This window comes from Rattus norvegicus, chromosome 3 (assembly GCF_036323735.1).
Source record: "Rattus norvegicus strain BN/NHsdMcwi chromosome 3, GRCr8, whole genome shotgun sequence".
Taxonomy (NCBI): domain Eukaryota; kingdom Metazoa; phylum Chordata; class Mammalia; order Rodentia; family Muridae; genus Rattus; species Rattus norvegicus.
The window spans coordinates 89237735-89250731 of record NC_086021.1 but is presented as its reverse complement, the minus strand read 5'-3'; the positions used below and the strand labels follow the sequence as shown (position 1 = coordinate 89250731).

The 12997-nt window shown below is 43.4% G+C and overlaps 1 protein-coding gene and 1 long non-coding RNA gene across 7 annotated transcripts in view; one reads left to right on the top strand and one right to left on the bottom strand.

Annotated features, from left to right (window-relative positions):
- The window catches only part of Itgav (integrin subunit alpha V), an 88131-nt gene extending 82781 nt beyond the window's left edge, over positions 1 to 5350 (bottom strand). For 2 of the 5 annotated variants that reach the window (NM_001398692.1, NM_001398693.1), the window contains exon 1: positions 4884 to 5350. In NM_001398692.1, coding sequence (NP_001385621.1) covers positions 4884 to 5068 — 185 coding nt within the window. In that variant the 5' untranslated portion in view covers positions 5069 to 5350. Of the gene's footprint in view, positions 1 to 2276; positions 2340 to 4883 lie in introns of those variants that run through there. The other 3 variants (XR_010064599.1, XR_010064598.1, XM_063283421.1) reach the window with 3 other exon arrangements.
- LOC134486402 (uncharacterized) lies at positions 2505 to 11280 on the top strand. Of its 2 annotated transcripts, none has more exons than XR_010065256.1 (3): positions 2505 to 4705; positions 9184 to 9383; positions 11137 to 11280. It is a non-coding gene; the product is annotated as an uncharacterized LOC134486402 (long non-coding RNA). The 2 variants fall into 2 exon arrangements; XR_010065257.1 differs by lacking the exon at positions 2505 to 4705 and adding an exon at positions 7635 to 7956.
- The last annotated feature ends 1717 nt before the right edge of the window (positions 11281 to 12997 follow it).

The following is a 12997-nucleotide window of genomic DNA, read 5'->3' as shown; positions in this document are numbered from 1 at the left end:
GAAAGCTGGCTCCCAGCAGTTCCTGGCAAAGCGGACAGGTGGGGGCCAGCTCAAGTTTGCACGGGGCTGGAAAGATCTCACTGAAGAGCATGTATATTTTGAAGCTAAGCAACATAAGATCCAACATGCCTTCAGCGTTCTCCTTGCTGACTCTAGCTCACTCCAAAACAAAGTTTGCCCAAGAACATGACCAAGGGCCACATCTTCACTAGCACTGTGTGATAACTCGATTTATTTGTACTGATGCCTCCTTAGGACTCCAGAAATGAGCATGCTATTCATGTGATGCCAAGTGGGAGGATGCTAAGAAGCGGCAGGCAAAGAAAGGAAGAGAGGGAGAGAGAGAAGTGGAAGGCAAGAGATGGGAAGGAAAAAGCAGTTTGGGTGGGGGTGGGAAGAGGAAGAAGGGAAAGAGACAAAGCCATGGACACTGTGAGCATGCCCTTGAGCTGCACTTCCTATCCAGTGCAGAACAGAAAGAGCAGTTGCTTCATAGAATGAAGTCTGGCTACCAAGCAGGGCAGCGGGCCAAGCAATGACAAGTACATTTCCAAACTTTCCAAATGAACTAAGCTCTTTGGCTGCTTTCAGCATTGACCTTTCCAAGATAAAGCTTGTTTCATATATGGAGCTGACTCTGGGGTGGCCAACGGGAACTCCTGAAAATATACTATGCGTATACATAAAAAGGAAATGTGTGCAAAATAGCTGAGGTGTAATTCAAGTTTCAGATTTGCTCTACAAATATATGCTTCAGGTCAACAACCACATAAAATAAAACGGAAACGGTAACTACCACAGCTCATACATTTTCCCTGGAACTCACAAGCATTTCCCTGCCTCTGCCTCCCCAGGGCTTGGGAATTCAGGCATCCACCATCACATCCACCCAATAAACCTAAGATCTTACCAAAAGTAATAGACCTAAGGTTGGCTTTCCAAGTAATAAAGACTGTAGTTTAACCAGATGTATTATTTATGATGGAGAAAAATTAACCAACACAGTACCAGTCACATTCAAGTTTATGAAAACATGTTGAAGTATTTTTTTTTTGGAGGTGGGGAGTGTGTTTTGGGGATCAGGTCTCACTCTGTAGCCAAAGCTATCCATCCTGGAAGTCACTCTATAGCCCAGGCTGGCCTCAAACGTCTGTCAATCCTCTCCTGCCTCAGGCTCCTGAGTGCTGGGACCTCAGGTAACTACCACCACTTTCAGTCATTTTCTAAGGTTAATTGTGACAATGGTTACAACATGGAAATTTTTTAAAATTTCCTTCATGAGGCCTTCCTCTGGGTTTGGATTTCCTCTGCCAGTGGAACTGCTGCTCAAAGGATCTATCAACAGAATATCAAGATTTAAAAGGAAAAGTTTCGGAAATATAAAACCAGTAGAAACATAGAATAGGTTTTGCGGGTCTAGCCAACAAATAATAGGCAGACTAAGTCAAGAAGCTCTGAGCAGTCCCAACCCAGGCTCAAGTAAGAAGCAGAGGCAGAGAGCAAAGCTAGAAGCAAGGAAACATTAACAAGGAAGAGATTCTAAGTCCTCTGGTGACTAAGCAGTGACTAATCTCAGAGGAGTGTAGTAGGAGAGACGAAGTAAAATAGAAAATGAGAGGGAGGAATGTGAAATGATCTCCAGGGCAACAGAGAAAGGAGGACTCCATTAATAGAAACGGAGGTGCCACCAACACCTCTTGATGCAAATATAATTCATTTTTAGCCAAAACTAGTTAACAAGGCTAATTCAGGCTAACTGATCTGCAGCTATTGCAATATTGTTTCTAATGGAGATAAAGAACTTGAAACTAGGGCCTTTTCCGTGATCCACAGCTATTGCAATATTGTTTCTAATGGACATAAAGAACTTGAAACTAGGGCATTTTCCGTTTGGAGAGAGGGCATCATGTTACCCTGGCAGGCTTGGAACACAGGACCTAGCTGGGGCTTGAACTCCTGATCCTCCTGCCTCTACCTCTCAAGTGCTAAGATTACAGGTGTATACCACAGTGACCAGTTTCATCCCCAAATCTCCTTTTTAACGAGTACCGATGCATTCATTCCCATAGCAATATAAAGATGATTTGATCACTCATAATCCATTACAAGAAAAAGGAGAAGTGAGAGCATTCCATAGTACTTAGATTCCTGAAATTGGAATGTGTGGGAATCACAGCTCCTCTCCTCATTAATCAAAAATTTTTTCCATTAACAAACACTTGAATACATAGTTTTCCTTTAAAAGTTTATGGTAAGTCAGGCATGATGGCACATACCTTTAATCCTAGCACTTGGGAGACAGAGGCAGGCAGATTTCTGAGTTCCAGGTCTACATAATGATCCCAGGACAGCCAGGGCTACACAGAGAAAAAGAGAGAGAGAGAGAGAGAGAGAGAGAGAGAGAGAGAGAGAGAGAGAGAGAGGGAGAGAGAAATGAAAAAATTAAATATCAACATATGCAATTGATGCTGATAAAACACAATATGGATTCTGATGCTTGCTGAATTTATGGGTTCCTTTCTTGGGATTAAGCATAATTTTGTTTGGTTGGGGTTTTGGTAGATGAGGTGGGTGGCTTTTCAAGACAGGGTTTCTCCCTGTCGTCCTGGCTATCCCAGAATTCTTTCTGTAAACCAGGCTGGACTTGAACTCAAAGATCCACCTGCCTCTGCTTTCAGAGTGCTAGGATTTAAGCATGTGCCACTACTATCTGGAATTTTGTTTGTTTTTGTTTTTTTCTATTTTAAGGTTAAGTATAATTTTGTAATAATCTTCCTTTAATCTGAAAAGGTAAGTATAAACCTTTGTTTAGGTGTACTGGGGGAGAGGACACCTCAAAGTTGCTTTCTTTTTTATGTTAGGCTGGTCTCTTGATACCAAAGTTGCTGGTAACTGTTTCAAAATGCAAAAACATGCAATCTCTCAAGTTTCACATTATCTTACTATTTAAACTCATGCACAAGTTCCTGTAAACAAGAGATCGTGTAAATATATGAGCTCATAGCATAGCCACTGGCCATATGTTTTCCAAAGATTAGTTACATTCTTTGCAATCAACAATAGTAAATATCACCACCAGCTCAAAATTGCTGTTTTCCATGGGGGGGGGGCGTGTGGGGGAACATTTAGAAGCTTGCAAACCTGTCGTGTTCCTGCCATGTATCTTGGATACTAAATCTTTGCCATAGACTGACAGAAGTGAAAAACAACTAAATTAATAACAGTAAAAGGAATCATTAGCATTTCCAAAACACTCCGTCCACTCTGAAGTATTTAAATGCTAATTCCTGATGTACAGAAAAGCACATATTTTCAGTCAGAAAATTTCTGTATAACTCAATCTAAAGGATGCACCCTGGGAGCAAGTACAGTGCCCAGGATATAAAAAGCATACACCTAAAAAAAAAATGAATAGTTGAAACTTTTAAATACTGAGCTAACTAAAATGATCAGACAGAGAGGATGTGGCTGTAGCTCAGACTCAGAAGTCTGGGCCCCTGGTAGGATCCCAAGTTCTATTCTATCCCCACAACGAGATCAAGCACTTAAGGCGTGAGTAATTAGGTATCTGCAATCAGTGCTATGTGAGCTCAGGTCTAACAGAAAGCATTGTCAGTGTGAATCAATCTGTGAGCTACATAAACAATGTCGATTTTTGCCAGTCCCACCCAAGCTACGTATTGGTTTAAGGACTGGTACCAATGGTACTCAGCAGTGTTCAGGGAAACAGTGACAAATCCTGAAGGCTGCCCTAACAACCTCAGACAAATACTTAGGTCACCTTCAAATGAAGCTTATATCACCTACCCCACTTTGCGCCTCCCCAAAACGAAATCTTGGAGGGTGGGGAGAATGTGGTAAGAAAAATGTGTTGTTACCCCTTGTGAGCACTAAGAAATAGCCAAAGGAACCGTTTATTTGAAAAAACGATAGACATCAAAAAACATTAATTAAATCAGGGTTTCTAACACTAGTAGGGATGCAAATGATGCCCGCGTTGAGTCAAAGACAACTTTAATCCAAAAACGAACAATAACCGTGACAAATCCTCAGGACGTTGCAACATGGGACGTGGGTAATTTGGAAGCCTACGTGACCTGCTGAGTCCTTCAGTAGTGAAGTGACCTGCAGCGAGTGAAAACTCAGCAAACACCCTCATTCTGGCTGAACAATGACCTAAATAGTGGACTAGGAAAGGAGCAGATGATGTATTCCATTCATCTGGTGGACCTCAAATGCGCAAACAGTCCTTTACAATTTAGTGCAACAATTTGGACACTTTAGTCATCGGAGTGTCTAGAAGAGGAATGGGGGAGGAGAGAGAGAGAGAGAGAGAGGGAGGGAGAGAGAGAGAGAGAGAGAGAGAGAGAGAGAGAGAGAGAGGGAGAGAGAGAGAGAGAGAGAGAGAGAGAGAGAGAGAGAGAGAGAGAGAGAGAGAGAGAGAGAGAGAATGAGAATCAGACGAAGGCAAGAGAGCAAAAAGCACTAGGAAGCGGCTAACTGGTACGGGAGGAAAAAAAAATTCTGGGACCAAGTGAAGCAGGTCACGAAACGACAGGGACGGCCAAAAGTGCCGCAGAACAAGCCTGTACAAATTTCTTACTTTTCCTGGATGTTTAACAGAGCTCCTTCAAAGCTCTCTCCCACTGTCCCCAGCCAATCAGAAGAAGTTGGGGACAGGGTGAAAGTGGATGCTGAGTGCCAGGTAAGGTCATCCCCACAAACGTTTCATCCATGCCGGTCCTGGGCCAGCCGCGGGATTGGAGAGCTTAGGCCGGTTTGGGGCCGGGAGGACCCTGGAGCCAGCGGCTGGGTGCGGATCTGCTGGGTGAGGGCGCGCGGTGGGGGAGGGGGCGCCTGGGGACTCAAGCGCGGCCACTTACGAGGACGTGCTGGGCACGAAGAAGTCCACGGCGAATCCGAAGTAACTTCCCTCGGGGCCGGCGTACTCGGCGGGGCTTTCGACGTCCAGGTTGAAGGAGCCGGCGAAGGGCAGTAGGAGGCCGAGCAGCAGGAGCAGGAGGCCACCGGGGCGAGGGCGTAGCAGCAGCCGCCCGGGATCAGCCATCGCCGGGGCGAGCGCGGGGCGCGGAGCGGAAAGTCTACAATCCCTGTCCCAGTGCACCGTGGCCGCGGCCCGCCGCCTCCGCGCCCGAACTGCCGTGCTATGCGGTGCGCTTGCGGTCAAGGGCGGCGGGGCGGCAGGGAGGCGCGAGGCTGAGCCGGGCAGCCACCCAGGAGGCGCAGTGTCGGACGCGGGACTCCGGCTCTGTCGCTGGCTCCCGCGGTGCCTGGCTCTGAGAAGTGGCGGGGCGAGCGCCGTACCTCGGGGCCCTGAGCTGCCCCGGCTAGGGGAGGAGGCCCGGGAGGAGGAGGAGCCGGAGAGGCCGGGCCGCCCCACCGAAAGAGGAAGTCGCGCTCACGGTGGCCTCCCACCGGAGAAGGCCGGCCGCACTTCCGTGCGCGCTGGCGGAGGGTCCTCCGAGGCCGCCCCCGGGACTGCGGCCCAGACCCAGAGGACCAGGGGGCAGTGGCAGCGCACCTCCAGCAGAAGCCCTGCAAGCCGGGGTCTGGCTACACTCAAAAGAAAGAGAGCCTGGCACACCTCGTTCCCTGGTTCCTCCAGGCACTTCTGAGCGACTTTTGTTTGAGAACGCGGAAAGCTTTATCCGCTTCTCTTACTTCTGCCACTTATCCCGGCAGGCGCTCACCAACAGAACTCTGTAATTATATGCCATTTCCCTCCCCTTCCATCCTCCACACACTGAACTTAATTATAAACTCCCAGAGGGCTAGCACAGCTCCTCCCGGATGCGGTGTGTGGAACTGGATCTCACTGGCTGACAAAAATGTTGTAAGGCAAAGGTTAGGTGATGAGCCTCTTAAATCCAACCAGAAGAGTTCAAGCCTATTCTTAGATCTTTTTTCCCCCCCTCTCTCTCCTCCTTTCTTCCTTTCTTTTTTCTTTCTTTTCTTTCCTGTTCTTTTCTGTTTCTTGCTTTCTTTCGAGGGTGGGATAGGTGGGGGGGGGGGGGGGGCAAACGAGTTTCTCTGTATCCTTGACTATCCTAGAAGTCACTCTATAAATCAGGCCTCGAACTTAGACAGATCTGCCTGCCTCTGCCTCCCTAGGTTTTAAAGACATGCACCACCGCTGCCCTGCTATTCTTGGATTCTTGCTTGAAGGGATGAGGTTTTGGAAAACCGATAGTCATTAGTTTAGGAAGTTCAGGTAGACAGATTTTAGAACTGGAAGAAGGTCTGGCCATAGAAATAAGATCCCCTTACAATTCAGTTGCTTTGGACAACAGTGGACAGGCTGTTCCTTCAGGACAGACATCTTGACCTGCTTCTTTACATTTCGAGTTTCTACCGCCTAATCAATAAACCTTTCAATTAGTGAATGACTAAAGAGTAACGTTTGCTCAGAGCTTAACAGCACCTGCTGCTCTTGGTAGAGCGACTCATCAACTACATGTTGGCCAGTTCCAGTTCTTCTGGCCTCTGTGTCTATCAGACGGCTACCTGGTTCATACCCATACACACAAAATAAGGTTTTTTGTAAATTTGTTCAATATTCCTGTGTCGTATGTATATGAAATGCTAAATAATTTGGTGAATGGGCCAGGTGTGGCAGCCCATACTTTTAATGTGGTGGCAAATGCTTTTAATCCTAGCACTGGGAAGTCAGAAACAGGAGGTTCTGGTCTGTGTAGCAAGTTCCATGCTGGCCAGGTCTACAGGTAAGACCTTGTCTTAGAAGGAAGGAGGAGGAGGAAGATGAGAAGGAGGATGAAGAGGAAGAAGAGGAGGAGGGTGAAAAGCAGAAAGGAGGAAGAAGAATCTGGTGAATAGGACAAAATGACAATATATACACGCATTGTATAGGCCTTGCATACTTCCAAGTAAGGTAACAGAATTTGAACTATTTTCCCAAAATAGTTATTAAAAATCAGTCACAAATTAAGCACAGAGGCAGTAGGATCCCCTGAGTCCAGTCAACATAAAGAGATCCCTGACTTACAACAGAAAAGCACCTCAGTGGCAGCATAATTCATCTAATAACATAAGTAATCGCATGTGATGTTGTGTATATACTTAATTGGATTAGTCAATTTCATTTTTTTAAAAATTTAAAGGATATGCAGGAAAATTGTTGGGAGACCTTATGAAGTCACAGGTTAACACCTGTGTAAAAGCCATCCCGGAGACAGGAAATCCTATGTGGATGCTTACACACAAGATCCTGCAGCTGCTTTTCTTCATTCCATATCACCATTTGGGTCAGAGTGTGGATGTTTAAGAGGGAGACAATGAGGGCTGGAGAGATGGCTCAGTGGTTAAGAGCACTGACTGCTCTTCCAGAGGTCCTGAGTTCAATTCCCAGCAACCACATGGTGGCTCACAACCATCTGTAATGGGATTTGATGCCCTCTTCTGGTGTGTCTGAAGACAGCTACAATGTACTCACATACAATAAAATAAATAAATAAATCTTAAAAAAAAAAAAAAGAGGGAGACAATGATTCGTGGATAACGAGAATGTTCTGTGTACTCCCCGTGTTCTCTGCATCTCTTTCTGAAAACCACATTGCAGACCAGACATGTATCCAGTCCTAAAGACTAAAGACAAGCCTGGCATTTTCAGTGTCCCATTCAGATGGTCATCATACATAAATTTTAAAAGAAACCGTGCCTTTTTTATTTTTGAATGGAAATAAAAAATTACAGGTTTTTCTTACATGATAACTACTTGAGATGTAGTCTTAAAATATGAATAAACTACAGAGCTTCTTTTAATTATATGGCCATAATCATTCAAATCCTGTCTTAATACAGTTCTTTAACCACAGAAAATTCAAGGTCTGGAAGTTCTTCTGTGTGCTCCTTCGTCCGTGTTCTCCCACTACTGAACAATCTAATTAAGACTTAAACACAGAAAGTGGAGCATTTTTGGTATGTTTAGAATTTGCTCACAAAATATTCCATTTCCTTTGTTTTTTCCTGTCTTTTTTTTTTTTTTAAGTGGTGTAGGCTAGTAGACACCCTCATTTTTTGGCCCAGGTTAAATTGGAACTCACAATTCTCCTGTCTCTGCTTCTCGAGTGCTGAAGTTACAGAGGTGAGCCATTCGCCTCAACTTGGAAGTTCCGTGTATCTACTCCCTATTTTGACCGAGGCTTCATGCGCCCAAGACTAATCCCAAACTCTCTACGTAGTTGCACATTCTCAAGGTCATTCAGTACCTGAACCCCTGATCCTCCTGTTTCCACTTCCCAAGTTCTGGGATTGCCGGTGTGTGTCACCATGCCCGGTTCAGAATTTTTTAAACTAAAACATCAGAAGAACACAGCTCTTCAACCACTCGGCTTATGTTGTGACTCATAAATAAAATCATGGGATAGTTTGAAATGTGGCCAGCAAATCTCCAATGATTACTAATGCTTTCCACCCCCTATTCCTTTTTGTATAAACATGACCTTGTTGTTAATGGAGATTATAAGTCAAACTTCTAAAAATGTATTTCCTTCGAGTTTATGATAAACGTAATACTTGTTGTAACCAGAAGCCTTTACAAATGATAGTGTTTGCTGATGGACTTCCTGTAGAGACAGCCAAGGCTGCCAGTACAAGTTGTCAGGGGGATCTTCAAAAAACGTTGATGGGAAGAAAGGGCACCATAATCATCTTTTCTTACAGCTTGGCTGTGAGTAGAGCTACACAGGTGCTTTGTGAGCAGGAAAAGCACACTTAGCAATGGAGGTCATGGTCTAAGAGGTACAGAACAGAAAGAGTGAGTTTCTGATAACTGTGAATCCCCATTCCAGCCCTGGATTATAAAAGACTCTACAATGTACATGCAAAAAAAATAGTGTTTTCATCTTTGTTTAAACTGCTATTGTTTAAGTTTTCAAAGGTGTTTTCTTTTCTCTTTTCTTTCTTACTTTCTTTTTTTAAGATTTATTTATTTTATTTTGTGAGGCAATGATCCCAGCACTGGGGAGGCAGAGGCAGGCAGATCACTGGCTCTGAGGCCACCCTGGTCCTAGTACAGCCAGTGCTACAGAGAGAAATTCTGTCTCAAAAACAAAAACAAACAAAAAAAATAAAACACAAATAATAGTAATAAATTTTTTTAAAATAGCAAAACAAAAACAAAATGTATTTATTTTCTGTATATAGGTTTTTTTCTGCATGTACTTCTGCACACCAGAAGAGGGCATCAGGTCCCATGGGACTGCAGTCATAGATGGCTGTGAGATGCCATGGGGGTGCTGGGAATCTCTGGGAGAACAGCAAGTGCTCATAACTCCTGAACTATCTGTCAATAACCTCAGACTAACCGATACATCCACCTCAGTTTCCTTAACAAGATATTTAAGGTGAGTGTCAAATATTTGTATTCTTGCCTGGCTTAGATGGAAATATATGTATGTGTATATATATATATATATATATATATATATATATATATGTATGTATGTATGTATGTATGTATATGTATATGTATATGTATATGTATATGTATATGTATATGTATATGTATATGTATATGTATATGTATATGTATATGTATATCCATTCTTGATTGGTTGGTTTGCTTAAATAGCTAAAACTGCTGCATTGTCTGGCAGTTTTCTTGCTGATTCAAAGTTGCATCATTTACTGAAGCCAGAGTACACTCACTTTTTGGTGACAGAGAGTTTTAGACACTCTGTGGGAGGTGCTCCAATGGCTTGTATTTATACAACAATACGAGTGAGTTAAGTTCCTGTGAGTGATTCCCTATCTTCGAATGGGCTGGTCCCTTGCCTAGCTTTATACCTTTTAAGGGATTCACTTAGGGCTTTTTCTAAAGTCTCCATTATAACTTCCTCTAAAGCTAAAGGGATAATTAAAAATTTCTACCCATCTATCATCAAGGAAATGTGCCAGGGGATTTTCATAAAATGTTAAATATTTGGATTTAACAGGAAATGATTACATTCACTAAAATGGAACTTTTAATTACATCATTGAATTAGGCTTAGATCTCAGGAGCAGAATGAATTAAAGGCTTGGTACAGGCTCAGCTTTGTGTGTGTGTGTGTGTGTGTGTGTGTGTGTGTGTGTGTGTGTGTGTGTGCGCGTGTGTGAAGAATAAAGGTATTTCTACACTTAGATTTTTTTATTTTTGGTTTTGAAGTAGTAATTACTATTATGAAGATAGTTTACCCAAATTCATTCTACCATTTATCTATAAGAATCTTGGAAACTGAGTTAACATTGTTACTTTTTTATTCCAGTTACTTCCATTTCACTGTTACTGTTTTTGTTGTTTGTTGCTATTATTCAGACAGGATTTCACTATGGAGCCCACACGGCTGGGAACACAGCTCAGTGGGAAAGTGTCTCCTGATAATCCTAAAGCCCTGATTCAACTTCAGCACTGCCATAAAATAAAACAAACAAACAAAACATAAAACATGTAACCCAGGCTGGATTTGAACTCATAACCCTCCTGTTTCAGCCACCTAAGTGTTAAGATTAAGGTATGGGCCAGGACACTAGGCTTCATTTTAGCTATTCTATTTCCATATAAATTTTCTTAAATACAAATAGGAAGCCAGGTGTGGTAGCACACACCTCTGATCCCAGCACTCTGGAGGCAGAGGCAAGTGGATTTCTGTGAATTGAAGAACCAACCTGGGCTACAAAGCAAGTCCAGCAGATCCAGGACTCTGTTACACAGAGAAACCCTGTCTCAAGAAAAGAAAGAAAGAAAGAAAGAAAGAAAGAAAGAAAGAAAGAAAGAAAGAAAGAAAGAAGGGAAGAAGGAAGGAAGGAAGGAAGGAAGGAAGGAAGGAAGGAAGGAAGGAAAATAAGCTAAGAATGGATAATGTTTGGTCAAGGATAAAGTCTTTCAAAAGAACATTCTGTAACAATTGAAATGGTCATATCTCATCTCTCCCACTACTTGCACCACCCACAGGTAGCCACTAAGTACTGAAATGTTATCAATGGGGCTGGAAAATTAAATTCTGATATAAAATGTTTCAATGTCACATATGGCCTGTAGCCAAGCTGAGCAGAATGACTGCAAATGCTATATTTTTGCTTTGTTTTGGTTCTTGTTTTTGTTTTTCCTTATATCAGAAGCTAGGTTACTGAAGACCACGGGCTCTCTGGAATCCTACACAACTTCAGCACCAAACTGAAACTGATTAGGTGTCCAGCATTTTGGACTCAGCAGCTATTGTGTAAGCCAAGCTAATAAATTCCCTTTATAATACATGTTAATTCTGTTGTTTTTATTTCTCTAGAGGACCTTATCACAATGTGTGCTTGATTTTATTTTTCACATAAACATTTTGAAAGATATTGCTGATCATGGTAGCACACACATGTAATCCTAGCACTTTAGAGGCAGAGGCAGGTTTATCTCTGTGAGTTTGAGGCCAGCCTAGTCTACATAGTGTTGTCCTCATATGTGATGGCAGGCTCCCAGAGCAGGTCTATCGAATGGTCACTGGCGGGAGTTGGAGGGGTTGGGGGAATGGGGAGCATAGGGGGCTGGGGTAGGGGTTATACTAGGAGATCTCTTTCTAGCAGCTCCTTTAGAGGACTTTAGGATACAATGAGATTTGAGCATTCTACCTTTTTAGTTATACACTTCTATTCACACACACACACACACACACACACACACACACACACACACACACACCCTGCAAATACCACTTTAAGGAATTCAGACAACTATTATTTCTCATGATTTTTTTAAAGTTTTTTTTTTAATTTGTTTCCAATCTTATGTGACTGACCTGCATTTAGCTCTATGCACCACATGTGTGTAGTGTCCAAGGAGGACAGAAAATTCTCTAGGAAATGCCATATGGAACCAAATCTGAAACTCTTTAGAAAACAGCCAGTGCTCTTGAATGCGGAGCCATCTTGACCTCATTCATGTGTCTGGAAATGCTAGTGTCAGAATGACACCTTAGTTTTCTTCATGACTCCTCATCCTCTAGATGGCTGGAGCAACTCCCCAGCATAGCCTTCAATGGGTAAAGTGTCCTGATGCCAAAACAATAGTGGAAGAGCCAGGGTTGGGGCCAATCTGAGGCCAGTGGGAAAATTCCACCACAAACTTCCGAGCACAAAAGACCCCCTCCCTTCCAGGAGGAGTAGGGCCAGCTTAGTTCCTGGAACAATGGCAGGCCAACTATCAGTCCTTCAAAGCCACCTGTGACTCCACAACTGACCCCCTCGGAAAGTCCACTGACCACGAGTGAGTCTGAAGATCGCTTTGCCTCACCAGTAGTAGCCTGCCTAGTTACCATTGTTCAAGTCCTGCCCTCATTGTTTGAATCCTGCCCTTATCAAAGGCATATAACTCCGTTAGAGTCTGATCAGGGTTGTCTTTCTCTGAAAGGGAGTCGACCCCAGTGCTTTGGAATAAAGCTCCTCTTGCTTTTGCATCAATCACAGCCTCCAAGAGTCTCATTTAAGGGGTCCCAGAAGGGGTTCAGTTCAGACTTCACGATAGAATCTGAAAGCTCCCTTGAGGTGGTTTGAGTCTGAATGGGCCCCATATGCTCATCAATTTAAGTGTTGGTCATTAGAGTGTATTACTTGTCAGAGATTTATGTTGACCTTGTTAGAGGAAGTGTGTCACTGGAGGGTCAGCTTTGGACTTTTAAATGCTCAAGCCAGAGTCCAGTGCCTCTGTTTCCCTACTGCCTACAGATCAAGATGTAGAACTCTCCACTGTACATCTGCCTGCATGCTGGCATGCACGTCACCATGAAGATAATGAACTAAATCTCTGAAACTATAAGCAAGTGTGATTTAAATGCTTTCCTGTATAAGAGTTGCCGTGGTCCTGCTGTCTCTTCACAGCAACAGAGTATTGACTAAGATACCCTCTGAGGCATGTGCTTGCTTGTACAATTTCATCTTCACCGCAATATATCGGGTGAAACTGAGTTACAATTGAAGACCAAGAGTGTGGAGA